Source organism: Mytilus edulis, chromosome 8 (genome assembly GCF_963676685.1).
Source record: "Mytilus edulis chromosome 8, xbMytEdul2.2, whole genome shotgun sequence".
NCBI classification, from domain to species: domain Eukaryota; kingdom Metazoa; phylum Mollusca; class Bivalvia; order Mytilida; family Mytilidae; genus Mytilus; species Mytilus edulis.
This window is the reverse complement of record NC_092351.1, coordinates 28,761,256-28,784,653: the sequence shown is the minus strand read 5'-3', so window position 1 is coordinate 28,784,653 and position 23,398 is coordinate 28,761,256. Positions and strand designations below refer to the sequence as shown.

The 23,398-nt window shown below is 31.6% G+C and overlaps 1 protein-coding gene across 8 annotated transcripts; it reads left to right on the top strand.

The window, feature by feature from the left end:
* The first annotated feature begins 67 nt into the window (after positions 1 to 67).
* On the top strand, positions 68 to 23,209 carry LOC139485292 (hsc70-interacting protein-like). 8 transcript variants are annotated; one of them, XM_071269695.1, is made up of 14 exons: positions 68 to 179; positions 4,900 to 5,039; positions 6,797 to 6,878; positions 9,474 to 9,528; positions 10,452 to 10,589; positions 12,058 to 12,142; positions 13,013 to 13,123; positions 13,970 to 14,072; positions 14,410 to 14,526; positions 16,189 to 16,246; positions 17,333 to 17,365; positions 17,408 to 17,610; positions 20,642 to 20,784; positions 21,819 to 23,209. In XM_071269695.1, the coding sequence occupies exons 2-13, from the start codon at positions 4,930 to 4,932 to the stop codon at positions 20,774 to 20,776; spliced, it is 1,230 nt and encodes a 409-aa protein (XP_071125796.1). In that variant the 5' UTR covers positions 68 to 179; positions 4,900 to 4,929; the 3' UTR covers positions 20,777 to 20,784; positions 21,819 to 23,209. The 8 variants fall into 8 exon arrangements, with proteins under 8 accessions (XP_071125796.1, XP_071125792.1, XP_071125788.1 ...); XM_071269691.1 differs by having other exon boundaries at positions 17,354 to 17,610; XM_071269687.1 differs by having other exon boundaries at positions 17,333 to 17,610.
* Positions 23,210 to 23,398: the final 189 nt, after the last annotated feature.

The window sequence follows — 23,398 nt, the reverse complement described above, 5'->3', positions numbered from 1 at the left end:
GATACTCTTTGATATCGTGATTTTTGTTTTTTTGATTATTCATTTGTTTAGTGATCTGGATAATATCCATGAACCATAAAGTTTTAAAATAAGAAAATCGGTCATTTATTTTCTTTGATATCAGCGGCCAAGAAAGGTGAAGGTTGTTGACATTAGACCAGAAATTTCCACACAGCGTGGTAGGGTAACTGAAGCTAATTAGAAAAAATTCCAGTGTTGCATTAATTAAAACTTTGTGGTAATAAGTATCCTTATAATACAGAAAACCGCACGCATGGCATCAATTTTGAAGTAGAAGTAGAAACACAGCATGTGGTATCTACTTTCATTTCAGCAGCTACTTGTAAAGACATAGGCGACTTTCAAACTTGCCTTTGTATGTTACAGTGCTCTAATCAACAGATCAATAACTTGCAATATACACACCCAATCATAGGAAACTCTAATCAATAAATATAATTTAGCAACAAATTAATCAATAAATCATTAAATTGCATAGTGGACAGAGTGTAACCGGAGAGAATGATTCAACATACAAAACAATTTGTCCCCTCTCCAACGGTACTGAACCTAGGACCTCTGTGTCACAAGCCAGCGCATTATATGACATATTCTTTAGCCCAACTGCTTATGGCTGACCAAGTATCTTCTATTGAAGTGAATTCAAAGCATTCCACCTATAGTCGCCGTCAGCTGAAATTTGTAGCGGTTATCGGTAAAAATAATTAAAACTATCAATCGCGTTCACTCGAGATATAGTTTTTCACATTCCATTCATAAATCGCAAAAAGAAAAACCACTACTGACCTACCTTTTAAGTGATCGCACTGTAATAATCCTGACCTTCACATTTTCCAGAATATTTTCCATTGTAATTCCGCCATCTTCGTTTCTATGAGGATCATTTGTTTACATATGACATTCGTCACTGTACGCAGTTTCCTGAAATGTTCCTTTCATTGATGTGATAAGGTTTCCCGCGTTTTATGCAAATTTTATGAAATTGAACTCCACGGAAACACTTCCGGTAAAAACAATGGCTGATTCCACCATTCAAAATCGTCTATGAAAAAGTGAAGGTCAGGATTATTACAGTGCGATCACTTAAAAGGTAGGTCAGTAGTGGTTTTTCTTTTTGCGATTTATGAATGGAATGTGAAAAACTATATCTCGAGTGAACGGGATTGATAGTTTAGATTATTTTTACTGATTACCGCTACGAATTTCAGCTGACGGCGACTATACACTAGACATTGTCTTAAAAAATAATCTGAAAACACAATTTATTATTCTTTATTATTTTAAGCACTTTATGGTTATCAGTACAAGGTCAAGAATAAATAAAAATACATATTTATAACATGTAAAATGGCATAAAACATCAGAGAAGCAGATATCTATCTAACTCCTTCTATTATTACAAAAATTATATAGTGTATAATGCTAAATAGCAGTTTTTGAGAATATCGTCATGACAGTTGCTTATGTATGATAAAAGTTATCCTTATATAAAGCTAGTTTCATATCATTCTGAATCAGACATCAATTCATACTACTCTAGTACCCTATTTAACGTACATGTATTACAGTAATTTCAGTCAAAATACAACCATTTCTTATAAAGAAAACCACTTGTGGTGATAATATTACAATTCATTTTCTAATATTTAGTGACTGAATCAACCATGGAAAAAAGAAAATTTTAGCATGCAAATTTGAAGCTGGAAAAAAAATCAATCAAAAGAAAAAATGTTGAAGTTTATGACCCCTTCTGTGGTCTTCTGTATGTCTGTAAAATATAATATTACAAAATTTTCAAACTGCTACAATATCGAAACAGTCAAAATACAGAATGAAAGAGATGTGCAATTTTGTAAGCAGGGAATAGTTGTTGCTGTTAAATATTTAATCTTATTAATTGTAAATGGGGACTTAGCATGTTTAGAGGCAAATAAAGCCAAGTTTTTTACCAAAAACATGGAGAATTTGTTGCAGAGATTTTCCTTATAAAATTGTAAACCTATTAAGATTTTTGGGATACGATTGCTTTCAAGCAATCTGTAAACTTATACCATTGGCTCAGGGCCATGCTCTCACGTCGACCATTTTATTCTAAACATTATGAAACTGATATTTGATATTGTACTTCCATAAAGAAATAGAGAACCATATAGGTCGTTTAATTAACCTTTAATATACATTCTTGCTCCAGGGTTTGTTTAGGTAATTATGCGCATGCGTATAGTTTTCTTGACTTTATTTTAAAGGGATATTGCATTGAATGGTTGCTCTGGATTCCCCACTCAATTGATTAATTTAAAACTCATGGGATATTTTTTATGTATGTTTGCTATTGAGGGTTATTGTTGTTGCATAATTTTAAATCATATGCATCATTTAAATTAAAATAAATGTAGTCCACATCGTAAAGGTGTTACTACAACACCCCTTCAGGCGAAATGAATTCTTCCATATTATCGTTTCGAGTTGTCTCCCTTCTGGAAGTAACTTTCAGTCAATTCTGATCAAAATGCTATACAACACATCGAGAAAAATTAACTTGTTCTGTCGATAAACATGGTATTATATTAAAAATGATCGCAATTTAAACCGAGGAATGTGTATGGAAATTTAAAGGAGTCATGGCCACTGACCCTAAGGGAATTAAATATTTAAAGAGTTGGGAATGGGGTTCCTCCTATAATTTACGTAAGAAAATAGGTGATCAGATACAAAGTGAAATACCTTCTCTCACTCTGAGTCTCAGTGACTGCTGTGGAAAGTAAAATTAGAATTGATAGTACAAAAATAAAACACAATAGGCCTAAGTACATTGTTCATACACTTGTATCCGGGATTGGCTATTTTGTAACTATTCAGATTTCGTAAATTACATTTTACATGTGCAGTTGAATTAGTTTTGAAAATAATATTATCCAGCTACATGTATACATGTGTCAATGAAAACAATGGCAATCGTATCCCTCAGAGCAATCTGCTCTTTGATTACTTGTTTGTCCATGATGTTCTAGCATTTATTGTCTACAAAAAGTCCTAAACAAGCTTTAGAAAAATCTTTGTGCCTCAGAGTCAATACCTGTGGATTTTTTTTAATAAAATATATTTAGCATGTAAAAAATGTTGACATTTTTTATTTTAACGAACGCAATCTATGTATTACTGGTAAATTATTAAACCAGGGATATCATTACCATAAATTACTTAAAACCTTTACTAAATTTTTCCGTAGATATATAGATTTGGTTTTGAAGTTTGGTTGTACCTGTAGAAAACTTATTGCAGAAGGGATAGCACATCCTCATTTTTACAGAAATATTGTTAGCCGTGCCCGGAAATTTAGAAATGATCCTTGTAAACTTATCGCTCGTTTGAATAAACTTATTCTAAAAGGTTACCAATTCAACACTGTAATAAGATCATTGAATATTGTTTTTATTGGTATAAATACTGATTTTGTTATCAGTAAATTAAAAGCAAACTAAATATTACTAGTATGTTATATACATATACACATTCATGGATCTACAATCTGTCGATACCTCTAACTTGACCTTGCACAAGGTCATGTTTTTCTCTTGACTGTTTATGACGTCTTTACACTAAATCCATTGGATGTTGGATGTGTACGGATTGATAGTTTAGTCTTTGAAGCAAGGCTTCCAAAACGGTCATATATTCTGGACATTTGTATTATATCCGGTAAAAGTCCGGCTGGGCAAAGCATGATACGGTCATATACTTTTTGGTTTTCAATGCTTTCTTAAAAGTCTGTCTGACATTTTAACATAATTCCCGATCTTCTTGACCCAACTTTTTGCTTTTTACAGCCACACGTTTCCGGTCATAAAAGTGACATGGTGATTAATTACTATCAAAACAACCCCTACTTCAATACTTTCTAATTTTAATCAAGGCTAATTAGTTGTTGGACAGCTGAAATCTACCTGTTCAAGTGACAGGTAAACTATTTTCATTACCGAACATCGTACAAATTGATCGGTCTATTCAAAGTTATTTTGTTAAATTTCAGGGGTTTGTATCTAATTGATTCAGTCCAAAAGATTAAAATTATAAGAAATACCTTTATAAACATGATTTGATGAAAAAATTTAAAAGGTTTCAAATGAAAAATCGTTTGAACTACGTTGAACGAACTAGAACATGTGTGCGCATGTGGGAAATTTAATTATGCATCCAACATTTCTTAAAAAACGCTAAAATTATCATTGATACCTGTATCAAACGTTCGTTTCAAGTATATTGTTGAAGAAATAACGTGACAAGAGTTTCTTCACTCAATCTTGCTTTGATAATGTACTTGGATTTTACGTATCAGTTTCTGGTCCTTTTTTTAACATTGTCAAGTCAACATCCGGTTTAAGAAATGTGATTTAAAAACGAAAGTAAAAGTTTTTTACAAAGTCATTTTGCACAAATAAAGAGTCTTCGGCAGATATGAGCATGCTGATTTGCTGCCAATTTAATAGTTTACATCAGAACATCAAATTAATATCAAAGTAAAGTTTAATATTGTTTAAATCTAATGTCAATCATTTGGATGGCCGATCAGATGGCCAATTGCAAGTGATTTCCATGATTGCCTTTTGTGACTTAGTCTTTAGGGAATAAAATCCGGATCAGATATAAAATGTCCGGCTGGCTTAAATATATTTTGGAAGCCCTGCTTTGAAGCATGATTTTTTTTATTAGTTGTTAGTGGCTTTGAACAAGCTGTCAGATACCTGTGAGTACTCTCAGGTCTGTTCCTAGTGTCTTTTTGTTGACAGGATGTACAAGTACCTGGACACGTCCAATTGTGTTTTTGTTCATCTGATTTTTTTTAGGTATACTTATAATATTTATGTTCTTTTTTTTCAGATTTTGTGAGTAAAATACTAATCCAGCATCATGGATCAGATGCAACTAGAACTTTTGAAAGAATTTGTTAAAAATTTAAAGAGGGACCCAGATACTATACACTTGCCAGAGTTGAGCTTTTTCAAGGAATGGCTAGTTAGGTAAAATTATTTTTAAACCAGCCATGCTGGAGACTTAGCAGAATTCTGATTTTAATCTAATGACTAATGGATTATATGACTTGTAGAAAGCTACACCATTTTGGTTATTTACTGCCAACTTTTACTTTAAATATATTTTATTTCAAAAATCATGTACATGATATACAAGAGATTCAGAAACAAGGTTTCCCTTATATTAATCTGTCTCCCTGTCAAAAAAGAAAAAGGGAAATAACTTTTAATGAAAAGTTGATTTATTTTTTTGGTCAGACCTTTCCTACATACATGTATATGTATCTGCCATGGTGTGTGTTTCCAGGACTTTGTCAAGACTCTCACCAAAATCGTGATCCTAACAATGAGAGATGCTACCGTAAATTGGGTTATTTTGGTTTATTTGGTGCCTCCAATGAAAGTGCCAAAATTAAACACACGAAAATAAAGCAAACACTAAATATTGAAACTCCAAAATCGATGACCAGTATGACGATATCGTAACGTAAATTGTTGGGGGAAATATCTTATGTAATTATCATGCCTTCCGTATATATTTCCTATAATTCTATACATAGCCAATTCTGCAAATAAATATTAGGTATAATTTGACAACAACACTATATAATTTTTATTTAATTGTCAATTTTCTAAAATTGTTAAGAAAACACAATATGAATTTATATTCACATATATCATAAATATGCCCAGCTATTGCTTATTAGACACCGTTATTGGTAATTAGTATATAAAAACAACTTCAAATCCTTTATCTTCTGTTAATTAACATGTACTGCCAAAGGCTAAAATTTAAATCCTTAATCGTTAATCTTTAACATTTAGTTGCAATAGAGATAATGATTAAAATTTATTTCATTTGAATTTTGATTAAAAAAAAATATTTTTTTTAAATCCTTTTCTTTTAGCGTTCAACCCACTACATACAGAATTATTTTGCAATTGCATTCATATCCGATTCCCTGATTTATTTTAGTTAATTGTGTCGTGTTTCTAGTTTGTGTATGTCATTGATATTTTGTCAATATATATAAACGGGTAAATAAGGGCAAATACGAATGAGCTCGCACACTTCTATTGTTCCAAAATCAAACACATCAATTGGGTGAAGCACCAAAATTACACACACCACAATAAAACACATGCCTTTTGAGTGAAAACTGCCAAAATATCCCGACGCCACCTACTCAAAATCGTTACACTTGTTTAAACACAAGTAGATTTTCCTCTTGACTAAGAATAATGCTGCCAAACAGGAGTGATTTTATATTGTATTGAAACAGAATTGTTTTATTTGAAGTGTTCAAACAGGGGAGTGATTATTACGCTATTATAACTGCCAACTTTTGACAAGATATTTGCTCTCGAATTAAGAAAGAAATGTTCAATAGCTGCAAATTTTAGAAATGTACTTGCATATCGTATGGTTCCTCAAGTTTAAGCAGTTGATTAGAATTTTGAAACCGTTTTATCTATTTATGCTTGTATAAGTTATTTAATAAGATTTGGTTCAAGATGTGTTTAAAAAATAATAAGATGTGTTGTATAATTTGTTTTGTCAAAGAAACGACAAAACAATAGATATGTATCATAAAATGCAAGCAAATAAAATTTAAATTTCTCTTGTAAAATCAGTCACAATCATTACAAATAAGTCAATATTTTTTGTATAACATTATAATTTATGAATCAATAAATTACTTAGGAGACCTTGTAAGCTGACATGATTATCTTTTTGTTTTCAGTTTAGGTGCAAACTTACCCCCTCCAAGTAAACCAGAGCCCACAAAAGAGGAGACAAAACCACAACCTGCAAAGGAACCTGAGGTATTTAAGATAGTAAATATATATTGATGCTGAGTGAGGATCTTTTCAATGATCTTTGAATTTCTCTTTTAGGAGGATATATTGTTATTTTCCACGCATGTACATGTCTTTTTGTGAATTTTGAAGTAGTATACACAATTTTGATATAGAACTTAACAAGGAAATAAGTAGCACACATTTCATAAGAAACTCGTATTTTGCCATTGCTGTGTGTTCTGGTAACAATTTCTCAACACAAAATGTTATCAGAAAAACTGCAGACAATTTTATACAAAACAGTGAAGAGATAAGATCAGACTAAAATGTATGTCCAGGGTTTCCTCCTTATGAAAATTGGCATAGGCAGATAAGATTTTTAGGGAAAGACGGCTTCAAGCCGTCAATTCCCTAATGGGGTTGGCCAGAGTATCATTCCCTCACGTCAATCATTTTGTTTTGATAGTTTGGAAACCCCCTCAAAATGTCATACTGAAATTGATGACAAGGAGAACAGATTGACTTTAAATACATTTTTTACACATTTCCCTTCTGTTTCTCATGAAATTATCGTATATTGAGCTTTCCCGTACACTATATACGTTTCTTTTACAGTCCGGAAAAATCAGTATTACGAAATATTCTAAATATATCTAACCTAGTAACCTCATTGTTGGAATGCCACACTACACAGGGATATCCTTTATTCATTATAAAAATCATTCACAGTACTTGTATACTAATTTAAAAATCTGTATTTGTTAAATATAAACCTAATGATGTTTGCTGTAGTGTAGATGATTCACACACCAACATGAAATGCTTGTATCTGAGGCTATAATCAGATAATATGTAGGTCAACTTTCGCGGTAAACAATGTCAATGGGGATACATGAGATTGGGGAGAGAAACGGCAGTTTTCATTGTTTCTGTAAAGTTCTGTTTTTAGAATCTTCCTCCAATTCAGGAGCACCTCAATTGATGAGTAATTTTACACTAAAATCAAAGTAAATGTTTCTCAACATTTAAAATGTGACATTTAGTATATGATAAGTAGTCTTCTATATAAAAAAAAAAGTGTACCAACATAATTATTGAAATGGTTAAAAAAAAAAAAAAAAAAAATGTTGCTTTTTGTAGTTTATACCTATTGAGATTGGGGAGAGCAACTGCAGTTTTCATTCTTTCTGTAAAGTTATGTTTTTAGAATCTTTCTCCAATTAAGGAGCACCTCAATTGATGAGTAATTAACCATTAAAATGAAAGTTAATGTATATGAACACTAAAAATGTCACATTAAGTATATATATATGATAAGTAGTCATCAATTATCAATTAAAAAATAATTATGCGTACCAGCATAATTATTGTAGTGGTCATTTTTTTTTCTCATTTTTTTTTAAATATTGCTTTTTGTAGTTTAAAGCTATTTATTCATGAATTTTACAGATATATCAAAATGTGGGATCTGGAAACAAACTTCACACAGCTTTTATATCAATCATATTTGATTTTATAAGTACATGTATCCCTGTGATGAGAGTTGTAACTGGGAACTTTATCAATGGAAAATTAAAACTGAATAGATTTTTCAGTCCTCACTTTCTTGAGAATATTGTCACAAAAAATTGAGAATAGTCTTAGCCTGCCGTTCAGCATGTTCAGTTGTACATAATTAAAATTTTAAAATATAATGTAGTAGTTGTTAAATTCAGTTGAATTTTGAATAATTAGCTCCCAACTTAAATCAAATGTTTTGATTTAGAAGGTGCAGATCTCATTGGTCCAAATTGTCTCTATGATGAATTCTTGACTAAGGAAATGAAATAACAATAAACAACAATTAGTTTCATTATTGTCAGCCTTTCTATATGTTCTAGCTGTTCTTTTGCTCATTCTTTGTATGTAGACTATCAAAAGATACCCCCTAAAAATTGGAACAATGGCCGTCTTTTCCCTTCAGAGCTCTTCAGCTCTTTGATTTCTTCTATTTTGCTGATTTTCTCCCCCTCAATTTAAAGGCACGAATGGCAATACCATCAATCGTATCATGATTCATCACAAAAATGTCAATAAAAACTTTAGGATAGACAAACAGGTAAGGTAGGGAATCCTATCTTTTAATTTGGCCTAATTAAGAGGAGGCTAAGGATACTGATAATATGACTTTGCATGACTTGTTTACCAATAATAATAATATATGTTAAGGTATTTTGAATATATCTTTAAAACCAAATAACCTTTAACTTATTCACTAGTTTTCATAGAGAACACTTACTGGTCATGCTGGTACAACATAAAATACTGCTTGAGTACAGAAACAAAATGTGAAAATAAGACATTTCATACTACAGCATTTAGACCTTATGAATAAAAGGCTTGTGTATATTGTTGAAGACTGTATGTTGCCCTCAGGATGTCGTTTGATAATATTTGTAGATGGGCTGCTGTCTCATTGATACATATTCGTCTCTTATTATTCAAAGAAAAAATGTAGAATTTTACCAAACAATTTGCAAATAAATTATAACATAGTAGTAATTTAATTATACTGTTTGTAAACATTAATTTGATACATGTACTGGAATGAGAATTATTATTACTCTATTTTTTTAACAGCCTGAACCTGTACCAGAGCCAGAACCAGAACCAGAAAGTGAAGAAAGTGATTTAGGTAGATAATAGTTTACAATTAAACATGTACACCTGTAACTCTTTCACAAAAAACTTGTTACTCAAAGTTTTTGTAAAATGTTCCTCAAATCTGATTTTTTTTGTTAAAGTGCTTCTATGTTAATAAAAAAGCTTATTCCTAATTCCCAAAACACCTTTCAAGACACAAATGTGAGGCAATAATTTCATATTTTGGCTCAACTAAACACTTATTTCTTAAACACTTACTTATCCAGATAAAAATGTAGAGGACAAGATTTTGTGTTCCTGTGACCAATCTCTTATGTTTAAGGTTTTCAGCGAGAATAGTATATATCAGTTCATATTCAAATATTCTACATAAAAAACAATCCTGCATGGAAAAGCAACACACACCTATGTTATTATCAGGACAGTAAGGTAACAGCAAGATTTGATATCTGCCTTTTACTGACCAGAGAGAAAGTTGTAGGGAAAATTACTTGAAATCAAGATTAGGCTTAGAAATCAAACGGTTGTTGTTTATCATCTAGTGACAAAGTATTAATATGTATAACAAATGACTTTCCTCAAATGCAGTGTTGGCAGTTTTATTCATATGGTTAGTACACACACAGCTGTAAAAAAAGTGTCTTAGATTGAAATGACATCAAGGATAATAATTCACCACCAAGCTGAAAATATTGTATACTGTAAACCAACTTGTTTTTATGATCTATTTATTTGCACAACTTTGATAAGTAGGAAAATAACATGCATGTGTTTAAACTTGGATCTTTCGTAATATGAATACATCAAGGCAATGTGAAATTGTGAAATTAAATTGCCACCAGTTGGTTTGAACATTTTAAATCTGTGAAAATATGTTGGATGACAGCATGTTGCTGTTTTTATGTGATTTAAAAAGAAATATTAGAAAATACACTTTAAAATTTGCTCCTTTAGAATTGGACGAGGCAGATGTGATTACTGATGATGATGAGGAATTACCTGAGTATGCTGATGCCAGTCTGGAAGTCACTGAAGAAATGTTAGATTCAGCTGACGAGAAAAGGAGTGCTGCTATGTCAGCCATGTCTGAAGGTAAGTGTCACTATATTGTCAAGTTATAGGGATATTAAGCCTGTACTTCAGTCATGTTGATATCAGTGTAGAGAAAGTAAGATTCAGCTGATGAGAAAAGGAGTGCTGCTATTTCAGCCACGTCTGAAGATTAGTTTCACTATATTGTCAAGTTATAGGGATATTAAGCCTGTACTTCAGTCATGTTGATATCAGTGAAGGAAAAGTTAGATTCAGCTGATGAGAAAAGAAGTGCTGCTATGTCAGCCATGTCTGAAGGTTAATTTCACTATATTGTCAAGTTATAGGGATATTAAGCCTGTACTTCAGTCATGTTGATATCAGTGTAAAGAAAGTTAGATTCAGCTGATGAGAAAAGGAGTGCTGCTATGTCATCCATGTCTGAAGATTAGTTTCACCATATTGTCAAGTTATAGGGAGATTAAGCCTGTACTTCAATTGTGTTGATATCAGTGAAGGAAAAGTTAGATTCAGCTGATGAGAAAAGAAGTGCTGCTATGTCAGCCATGTCTGAAGGTTAGTTTCACTATATTGTCAAGTTATAGGGAGATTAAGCCTGTACTTCAGTCATGTTGATATGAGTGAAGAGAATGTTAGATTCAGCTGACAAGAAGAGGAGTGCTGCTATGTCAGCCATGTCTGAAGGTTAGTTTCACTATATTGTCAAGTTATAGGGAGATTAAGCCTGTACTTCAGTCATGTTGATATCAGTGAAGAGAAAGTTAGATTCAACTGACGAGAAAAGAAGTGCTGCTATGTCAGCCATGTCTGGAGGTTAGTTTCATTATATTGTCAAGTTATAGGGAGATTAAGCCTGTACTTCAGTCATGTTGATATCAATGAAGAGAAAGTTAGATTCAGCTGACGAGAAGAGGAGTGCTACTATGTCAGCCATGTCTGAAGGTTAGTTTCACTATATTGTCAAGTTATAGGGAATTTAAGCCTGTACTTCAGTTGTGTTGATATAAGTGAAGGGAAAGTTAGATTCAGCTGACGAGAAGAGGAGTGCTGCTATGTCAGCCATGTCTGAAGGTTAGTTTCACCATGTTGTCAAGTTATGGGGAGATTAAACCTGTACTTCAGTCATGTTGATATCAGTGAAGAGAAAGTTCGATTCGGCTGGCTAGAAGAGGAGTGCTGCTATGTCAGCCATGTCTAAAAGTTATTTTCACAATCTTTTCATATATTCAACAAAATTTATGACCATACTTCAGTGGTGTTGAGATTAGTGTCTTTTCAGCAGTTTTGTCATTTGTAAGAATTAAACAGCGATATGATTATTCAGACTGGTTATCTCACTGCCTGATTAGATTTTTCATTGTGTACTTGCATTAAAATCTCATTATTTCAAGTACAAATGTGTAATAAGATATTTTTGAAATATATAAAATAATAAAACATTTGCACAATGTTGTTATTTCTTGCATTAATGTCTTGTTATTTTTTTGTTATTTTGTCTTGATTACAGGAAACTTGGAAGAGGCTGTGAAAATATTTACAGAGGCTATCAAGGTCAACCCAATGTCTGCTTTATTGTATGCAAAGAGAGGAAGGTATGTTGTCATTCAAGTCAACAGTTGTATTTTATAAATGTATAACTTTGTTAATTTTTATAAAAGCAGGGCTTTGAATAAATAAAGGCAACAGTAGTATACTGTGTTCAAAAGTTTTAAATCAATTGAAAGAAAAAAATCTGGGTTCCAAACTAAAACCTAGGTAAAGACATCAACTATAAGAGGAAAAAAACAGAAATACTGAAAAAACAAACACGAACATACATAGTTACAGACTATTTGATATACAACTGACATATTCCTGACTTGATACAGGACATTTTAAGAAAAAAAATGTGGGTTGAACATGGTTTTATGGCAGGCAAAACCACCCATTTATATGGCAATATGCTAAAATGACAACACTACATGACAGGAATACAGTACAAACAAAAGCAAAAACACTCAACACAGAGAAACGCATAAATAAATAATATATAAGTACATTTCAACATGGAGATCACAGAAAAACTATGGACAACAGCACAGACCACAACAAACAGTGACATATTTATGTGACATATGAAATTCATACAATTATGTGAAACAAAACAAAAGATTTACAATTATTTTCATAATACTAGTCTAAATAATTATTGAAATTGCGTTAACCCGTTTGAAAGTTAAAAAATTCAATCTGTTTTCATATGCAAAATCATTTCAAAAAACTTAATTACAAAACCATAGAAAATCAATTAATATATTTATCATATTGTGCTTGTTAATTATTGAAATACCAAACAGCTAATTGTCTGTATTGATTAGAATTACTGTCATAAAATGTACTGCCCTGACATTTAATAGTAACCAAAGTTTTATGCTTGATCAGAAGAACTTAATATCTATTCTTTATGTTGTCTCTTTTTGCAGTGCTTTTATCAAATTGAAGAAATTGAATAAAGCTATACATGATTGTGATAAAGCCATTGAACTGAATCCAGATTCTGCTCAAGGATACAAATGGAGGGGAATGGCAAAAAAGTAAGTGATGCTTTGGTATGGATACAAGTGGAATGGGAGTTTTACAATACATTGCCATCAAAACAATTTTAAAACAATAACAAACTATTGAGGAAAAAATACGTACTTCAGATTTGTTTGTTAAAATACTGTGGATCCATTATTTTTCGTTGGATACCAATTTTCGTGGCTTTCGTTGATACTGGTGAACCACGAATTCAAATGTTCAACGAATTACAAATTTTCAATAGGCTTTGTATGCACAGATTGGGAAAAGCACGAAATCAAATATCCACGAAAATGCAAGTTTTCCTCAATCCACGAAAATAAATGAATTCACAGTAGGCAGAATGGTATTGTTGGCCTTAACAGCAACAATGCTAAATAGAAAACTCTGTTGAAGAGCCATCCCAGAAAATGTGGGTTGTATACAAGATTGTGAGTTTTTCATTTTGTCCTCAGGAAAAGATGGCAATGACAAACTTATGAGGATATGAATAAACCAGTTAAATTGATAAAAGGATATTATTGTCAGAACGTTGATACAATGTAGGAGTCTATAATTGTTTGAATTACAAATAGAAAACAAATTCAGAGTTTTTGTAAAGTGGGGGTTTGAAGGTTTTGACCACCAAATTTTACAAAGGACCAACATAATACAATAGAAATAATAGTCAGGACCAACAGATTACAATAGGAATAATAGTCAGGACCAGCAGATTACAATAGAAATAATAGTCAGGACCAGCAGATTACAATAGAAATAATAGTCAGGACCAGCTGATTTTCTTGAAGGATCCCCAGGATTATTTTTTTTATGAGAACTGAAACATTTCACCTCCTAATCACTACAATTTTATTTTTTAGGAAATTAGGACAATGGGAGGATGCCTACCATGATCTTACAATGGCCTGTAAACTGGATTATGATGACACTGCTAATGAGTTGTTACATGATGTTACACCAAATGTACGTTTTATTTTACAGTGATTTTAAACATTTCATTTATGATTTGTTGATTTTACCGGTAGTTGATTTTCTACATCTTCACCAAAGTTTTGTTAATTTAATTTGTTCAGATTTAAAAAAAAAAAATCACTGCTTTTGAATGTAGTCAGAAAGATTGGAAAGAATGAAACATGATGAATTCAAAGAACTCTATTTACAAAATCTTTGTCTTATACTCAGTAATATTTTATAGACAGGTTTAAACGTGAAAACATATAGTAGTTCTACTGTCAGCATATAAAAGATATAAGAGACAAGATTCATTAACGTCTATGTATAATTCAACTTAATAATCTAGGCAAAGAAAATAATTGAACACAAAAGGAAATATGAGAGAAAGAAGCAAGAAAAAGAATTGAATGCCAGAAAAGAAAGAATCAGGAAAGCAAAAGAAGATTATGAAAAACAAAGACAGGTATATATATTTTGAGGCCTTTTATAGCTTTCTATGCAGTGTAAACAAAGACAGGTATATATATTTTGAGAACTTTTATAGCTTTCTATGCAGTGTAAACAGACAGGTATATATATATATATTGAGGACTTTTATAGCTTTCTATGCAGTGTAAACAAAGACAGGTATATATATTTTGAGGACTTTTATAGTTTTCTATGCAGTGTAAACAAAGACAGGTATATATATTTTGAGGACTTTTATAGCTTTCTATGCAGTGTAAACAAAGACAGGTATATATATTTTGAGGACTTTTATAGTTTTCTATGCAGTGTAAACAAAGACAGGTATATATATTTTGAGGACTTTTATAGCTTTCTATGCAGTGTAAACAAAGACAGGTATATATATTTTGAGGACTTTTATAGCTTTCTATGCAGTGTAAACAAAGACAGTTATATATATTTTGTGGACTTTTATAGCTTTCTATGCAGTGTAAGTTTTGTTCATTCATGAAGTCCATACAGTGATCTGTAGTATTTGATTTCTATTTCATTTGATCTCATAAGGAGTCATCATACCTCATTTTCTTAATTTTTTTTACATGTAAGTTATCAATGGAGAAATTTTAAAAAAGAAACTAAATTATTTATACAAATTTTTGCTGTATTGATAACAAGAAAGTCATTAAAAGATCTTGAGGATAGGTAAACAAGGATCTTTGATAATATCATTAAACATCAACATTGCCACCTTTGTCATTATTTGATTTGGGTTTGCTGTTCAATTTGGACATTCTATCCCCATCCTTGTATATATGGCTATATTGCAATCACACTTTTCGTCTATCCATTCCTGTGTATGATAAGCAAATATTTTTGTCAGATCTTTCAGACTCCCAACTTCTGTTTTCAAATACTCTGAATTATGATTGGGAATATGCTGAGCATGAAAACATGTACAACTTTTTGTTTTCCTATGAGATTCAAAAGACTTATAAAATTGATAATTTGTGCAAATAATGGTAGCCTGGGTCAGAAATATGTGTCCAGTTTGGGCAACATGTCAGATCATATAGTATATAGGGTTAACTAGTTCCTTCTCATTTAAAGAGTTGCGATTTTGCTTTGCTAATATTCAATATTTAGGATACATGACAACGGTATTACAGGGTTGACTATAAGTTGAAAAGGTTTGACAAAGTTTCCATGGTCGTCAGTTTCATTAGACCAACAAAAAAATTGTTGACAGGTTTAGCAATATTAAATATATGATGTTACGGGTCAATGTGTCTTGTTTTTAGTTTTCAATGATGAAAGTCCCCCCTCTCTGCATGCTTATGATTTGAATTTATATCTACACTTTTGTGAAGAAAAAAAATAATAAATGGAGAAATATGGCAACTAAATTGTTATAGAACGAGAATCTACATTTAAAAATGTTTATCCCTTTTTGGGTGCATGTTAACTTCAGGCCTTTTCTTCAGATTGAATTTTAGAAAATGTATAAGTATATAAGGTGCAATAGTTTTTGAAAAAGAAGTTTTAAATCTTTTTAATCTGATATTTTTATGTGATCAACTATTAAACTTATTTTCAGCAAAGACATTTATCTTTTTTTTTTATTTAATATATCAAGAATTTATTTTTCGTTATATCATTTATAATTCAATCTTTATTTCAGGAAAGCAGCACTGGATCATCTGGAGGATTCCCAGGTGGTTTCCCAGGGGGATTTCCTGGTAAGTACAGAATGCATTGAACCTGAAAAATTCAGAGTAATTTTGGTGTTGAGTAGCAGGGGAATGATGAGGCTGCTCTCAGTTTTACTTTTAAGGAAGGTTTATGAAAACATTGTATTATAGCAGCCATGTTTTCTCATTACACAATAAATCAAGACCAAAAAAATATCCTGAGAATAAAAAATCAATTACATTTACATATTTAATGCAGAGTTTCACAAAATAGTCTTTAAAGGCATATGATACCAGTCTACACAAATGAATTTTATTTTTACAGGACATTCGGTCTGGTAAACAACCTACCTTTACCAGACCGAATGAAATTTTTCCAGTCCAATTTTTTTTACATCTAAAACTAAACATGTATATTATTTGACAAAATGCAACAAACTTATGACTTGTTGTGCACTACTCTTCTTCAAAATGCAAAAAAAACCAAAATCATGTGACAAGAGGGTATATTGTTAGGAAAATTGTGCACAATTGCTTGAATGCAAAGAAAAATATGGTCACATTTTATTTGATTTTGACATGTTTGTGAACTAAACATAATTTAGAGTTTCTGTATAAAATATTATTTCCTGTTTCTTTATATCTTTTGGTTTTCAATTCTAGTGTTTATATTTCATAGCTGAGTTTTGTGACCTGCTGCAAATCAGCCATACCGGTAATGGGTTCATGACTTCTGAATTTGACAAGTGTCCGTGAAAAATAAGCTGTACATGATATTTAACCCCCATAACAATAACCAAAAATAGCAAGAAAAGTACATTGGGACCTTCATGACAGCTTTTGGTCATTCTCGACTAAAAGGTTGGGGGGGGGGGGGTGTTATACTTTTGATCACGCTTCACTGTACGGGTTACACACGGTTTGTGATGGTGAAAGTTCCTCCATCGTTCAATTTTCATCCATGGAGATCCCTGTTGTTACAAATCATTATGGGATTGAAACTGTACCATATGCCCGTGAAGCACACTAGTATTTGCAAAATCAAATGATTTCTTTCATTATGCTGGAGTGTTTTTATGTCAGTATTTTGTTACTAATCACTATTGCCTTAACTTTACCATATTGTCTTTTCAGGAGGTATGGGAGGTATGCCAGGTGGTATGGGAGGTATGCCAGGTGGTATGGGAGGCATGCCAGGTGGTATGGGAGGCATGCCTGGTGGCATGGGAGGTATGCCCGGTGGTATGGGAGGTATGCCCGGTGGTATGGGAGGCATGCCCGGTGGCATGGGAGGCATGCCTGGTGGTATGGGAGGAGGTATGCCTGGAGCAGGAGCAGGCGCTGGAGGTGGAGGTGGAATGCCAGATTTATCCAAGCTACTCAGTGATCCAGAAATTCTTTCTGCATTCCAGGTTAAAATTTTATTATTATAAAAAAGAAGATGTGGTATAATTGTCAATGAGAAAACTCTCTACAAGAGTCCAAAATGATACAGAAATTAACAACTATAGGTCACCATATGGCCTTCAACAATGAGCAAAGCCCATACAGCATAGTCAGCTATAAAAGGCCCTGAAATGACAATGTAAAACAATTCAAAGGAGAAAACTAACGGCATAATTTATTTACAAAATATGAACAAAAAACAATTATGTAATACATAAATAAACGACAACCACTGAATTTTAGGCTTCTGACTTGGGACTGTCACAAACATGGAGAATGTGGCATGGTTAAACATGTTAGCGGGATCCCAACTCTTCCCTAACATGGGACAGTGGTGTAAAATTTAATGTAGGTTGACAAATGAAGATACGATAAGATATTAAAATAAAATTAATCATTTCCCCTATTAAATTCTCCAGGTACACATAATTTGGTGACACATATTTTCCATAGATCAATTTATGGCCTTGGCTATTTACCTTATCATCTCTTACCTTAAAAGCTCACTTTTTTATGCCCCACCTACGATAGTAGAGGGGCATTATGTTTTCTGGTCTGTGCGTCCGTTCGTCTGTCCGTCTGTCTGTCTGTCAGTATGTTTGTCCGTCCATCTGTCCCGCTTCAGGTTAAAGTTTTTGGTCAAGGTAGTTTTTGATGCAGTTGAAGTCCAATCAACTTGAAACTTAGTACACATGTTCCTTGTGATATGATCTTTCTAATTTTAAAGCCAAATTAAACTTTTGACCCCAATTTCACAGTCCACTGAACATAGAAAATGAAAGTGCATGTTTCAGGTTAAATTTTTTGGTCAAGGTAGTTTTTGATGAAGTTGAAGTCCAATCAACTTGAAACTTAGTACACATGTTCCCTATGATGTTATCTTTCTAATTTTTATGCCTAATTATATTTTTTATCCAATTTCACGGTCCATTGAACATGGAAAATGATAGTGTGAGTGGGGCATCCGTGTACTTTGGACACATTCTTGTTTTGTCATTTGTTTATTTTTGACAAAAGATAGCCTTTCTCATCACTTGTCGTAAGTTGTCAGTTGTTAATTACATTTTACAAAATTACTCTACTTTGAAACTATAGGGCAAATAAGAACCAAATTTGACCACACTTCCTATTTCTCAAGAGCTATTGTTTTTCATTTATTTTATTGGTAGATTAAGCCTTCTTATTTCTCCAGAGCTATTGTTCTTACTTTATTTTATTGGTAGATTAAGCCTTCCTATTTCTCAAGAGCTATTGTTCTTACTTTATTTTAGTGGTAGATTTAGGTATACTTTGTAAGGCCAACTAAAATTAATTAGTAGATTTTCATCCAAATTTTTGAAAAAAATGGGGCGGGTGGGAGGATTTTATTTTTTAAATTTTATTTCATATGAAACCTTCTTGTCACGTGTTATTCATATATGCAAGTGTAATAATAAGCTTATATCATGTAAATACATCCATAATGTATCGTGTATAAGACAATAACAATCAAAACCAAGGAGTAACCAAAGACTCATAAAACTAAAAGACATTTACATCAACAGTTACAAATAATAAGTAGGAAACAACACGAACTCCACTAAAAACCCGGAGTGAAATCAGGTGCTCCGGAAGGGTAAGCTTTCCTGCACCGTATATGGAACCCATCATGTTATTTCTTTGTTCAGTTCGGTAATAATGGAAGGTTGTTATGATTGAGGAAGAATATCACTGAGATATGATTTCTGACACTCTTTTGTCATAATGGCCAATCAGCTCATGATGGCGACCATAAAATTACTTGAGTAATGACCTTAATTTGATTGATTCATAGCCCTGACTTAGCAACTTTTGAGAAAGCAGCATTCCTTGTTCAACAAAATTAAGGTACTTTTAGCTAGCTCTAGAGTAACGTAACAATTGAGACACATATACTCCATATGCTGATGCCGCTTTTTCAAATTCGTAAATATATATATCTAATTGGCAACCACTGTTCTACATGTAATTGCCACTTTAGAAACCTATTTTATAGTAAACAACAGAAATGTGGAGAAATGCTCTCTTACGTTGGACTATCTATATCAAATGAATTTTGCTTTCTAAGCAATGTTTTATTTTTGTCCTAATAAAATGAAACAAAGGCATTGGTATGCAACACGAGCACGATAAGTACGGAATAAAATGAAAACTCAAACAGTGTTGAAATAATAGGGTTGGTCCTTAATATGCAAGATGCAATTATAATTACAATGTAGAACATAAAGTTGTTTAATGACTCTATCGTGGGTATTGGGACAGAGGATGTTTGCTGTTAATTTTCTACAAAAAACGAAAAGCATGGATAAATCTAAATCTTAGAGCTTGCTATAAATTAATAAATTAAAAATGTGCCGTATGTTTGTCGATTTTCTAAACTCAAAATACGGTCACCAATCTATAAAGTTCATGCTTGTGTCAATTTCTGTATTCCAGTCAAACGTGTTCCACGATTCTTACGCTTTTGGGTTTCATTCACAGTCCAAATTTCTTGACACAAAGTCATTGTATAAATAAAAGAAATCCAAGGTGTTTTTCTCACAAACATTTGTGTCATTTGTGACATACTTTGCGATTTGCGTTCTTGGACACACTTGGTATTACTCGTAACCCGAATATTTCACGCCCTTCTCGTAATCAATCTCTATTCTCGGTAAATGATGTTGCCATCATATATCAGCAGAATATATCGACTTAATCATTCAGTAAGAATTCTCTAAGAAATACATGAAATACGAAAACCGAAATTAGAAAAAGGAAGTTTCACATGAAACGAAATTATCGACGGTTACCGATAACGGAAATGAACAAAATACGGAAATCGTAATTTTTTCAAAAATAAAAAAAATCGAGGCGGGAAGATTTCAGAGGGGCGGGCGGGGATGAAAATCTATCAATTAATTTTAATTGGCCTAAACAAGGACATGTTACACTTTCAATATATGTCATGCAAAAGGTATGTTTTTTTTTTTATTTCAGGATCCTGAAGTGTCTGCAGCATTTCAAGACATCAGTACAAATCCAGCTAACATTTCTAAATATCAAAATAACCCTAAGGTTCAGACACTAATTAACAAAATGGCTGGAAAGTTTGGTCAACCACCACCAGAGTAATTTACACTGTAAGTTCAATACAAAACATTGACACATTTTATTGGTTTATGATTAAAGTTATCTATCAATGTGAAAACTATCCAAATATCTAAAAAGTTTTCCATTCCCCATTTCCATTCTCAATTTTATTGACTTCAACAACTACATATTAAAATCTACCATTGATGACAGAAAAATTAAAATAATAATATGTGGTGTTTTTGCCAAGAAGATAACCTCTTATCAAAGACCAAAAGAAGTTATGCTTGATGTTCAGTAGTATATATAGAATAATAATACATTGTCTCAAAATTATTTTATTTGTACAAGGCTAGAACGGGAGGCTTTGCTCTAAATAATTTTAAACAGTTTTTTTTTATTCTACATGTAGTTGAGTAGTAAAATGTTTGATAAATATTATGAACATTTGCTAGTTTACAAAAAATAAAGAGTTGTCCCCCCTTACCAAGAGATTTAGCTAAGATCAACTATTTGATACACAACTTGTTTGAGGTTGAATATCTAACTTGATGATCAGTCAGATACAGGTTTTTATAATATTTACAGACATGACCTGGTTATATTTTTATCATTAGACATTACTTATCTCTGAAATACTGATTAAATGATTAAATTTGGACCACACCATTTAATAGATTAATTGATAAATGGTTGCTTTATGTCTAGTTGAAAACATTTCATAACCATACTGTGGATTCATTTATTTTCATGAATACCAATTCCCTGGATTAAGGAAAATTTGTCAAGGATATATGATTTTAAGGTTTTGCTAAATCCTGCCTACAAACCTATGGAAAATTCATACTTCATTAAACATATAAATTGAGGGTTAACGTATACACACAAAATCCACACAAAAGGTGTCCAACAAATAATAGTAAATCCACAGTAAGTCATTTGGAAGACTCTGTAAATTGGACTAATGAATTTTAAAACAACAATGTCTATTAGAATCAAGTTTGTATCTTGTCTTTTTCTTACAATATGTATAATACATTTATTTGTCTACCTTGCAATATATTTTATTATGTTTCTGTTTCAGGTAAAACGACACTATTATCACATCATCTTCTGAATGAAAGAGTTTAGAACTATAAATTGACCTTTATGCTAAGTACAGATTTGTGTATGATTTTTGTTTTACTGTTTTGTTAATGTTTATGTTAGATTTTCATAGAAAAAATGCATCAAAATTGATTTTCTATTTGTAATAACTGTTCCTGAATAGCCAATGAAATGGCAAGTTAATACTGGAACTGTGGAGATTTTCAACCTTTATGTTACACCAAATTGTTTTTCATCCTTGCATCAAGCTGTGAATATACCTTTATCTTAGTTTATATTTTCTTGTTTAAAATTATTTTAAAGGTAGGTGAAAAGCATTCATCTGTACCATTTTTTGTTGACCAAAAATTAAAAAAAGAACAAATAAGGTTTCATATTCTTGTGCCATAACAGTATAAATAGTGTTAGAGGTTGTTAAAAAAAACCGAGTTTTACAGCATTGTTATCAGTTAGTGCATTACATTTTTCAATTAATACAGATGTTGTATAACCAATTTTCAAGTTATGATGAGTTTATTTCTTTCATTCAATATTCTTCAGACATGTCTGACATGAAATCATGTTTTCATAAAGTGTTTAAACTGGAAAATATAACCATGTGTTTTTCATAATTTACAGCTATTGATAAGATTACTCAAATTGCCATTTATGCTGCTGAATATTCTTTTAATATATTATATTTATTGGGTTTTTATTTCACTAATCAGAAAATGAATGTTAAAGCATTAAAAAACAAATATTAGAAAAGCATTTTACTGAGCAAATAATCTCATCATAGATACCAGATATCATCTGTTCATAAGAATTTGGTGTCCACTACAAAGTTATCCTTTATAAAAGTAGCTAATGCTATGGTACTGGAATAATTAAAATGATCAAATTTTACTTATAAATTTAAGTATGTTTTAAAAACTAAGGATGCAAATCATCTGAAAAAGATGGCTTGTTGTTATGGTTCTTCAGACTTGTTTTACCTGTAACCCTTTTTGGTTTTGATGCATAGAAATGTTATTATATTTATTTATTTTTATTTCCAAATTTAAGTTCTACTACAAATCTACTAAAGGTTATTCCAGACATGTGTGTTGTGAAAACTGAAATGCATTTTTTTCTTTTGTGTATCATTCATTTTGTTTTGTACCAACACATTTTTCTTAGAATAGATTAACTCATGATAAGATTTGTTACACAAGTCTTATTTAGTGCTTTACATAAGGTGTCTTATAACTTCAATCGTCAAATGATAAATTGCGCATTTTGTATATTTATGTAGAACAATTTATTGCATGCACACATGTAAGGTTTTGGTATTCTTAATAAAATATCAAATATTGATTTTTTAAATAAACAACTGATATATACTACAAATCTCTTCTTTACCCCAACAGTAAGAAAACATTGTACTGATAACATGTTATGGACCCGTCGTTAACATTTCAATTGTTTACATAACAACATGTTGTATAAGTATCCTGAAGTTAATCTAGCAAAAAGCTGGTATATTTTATTACATGAGTTGAATATTCAAAGTTCTTTCAATATTCTACAGATGAGTCT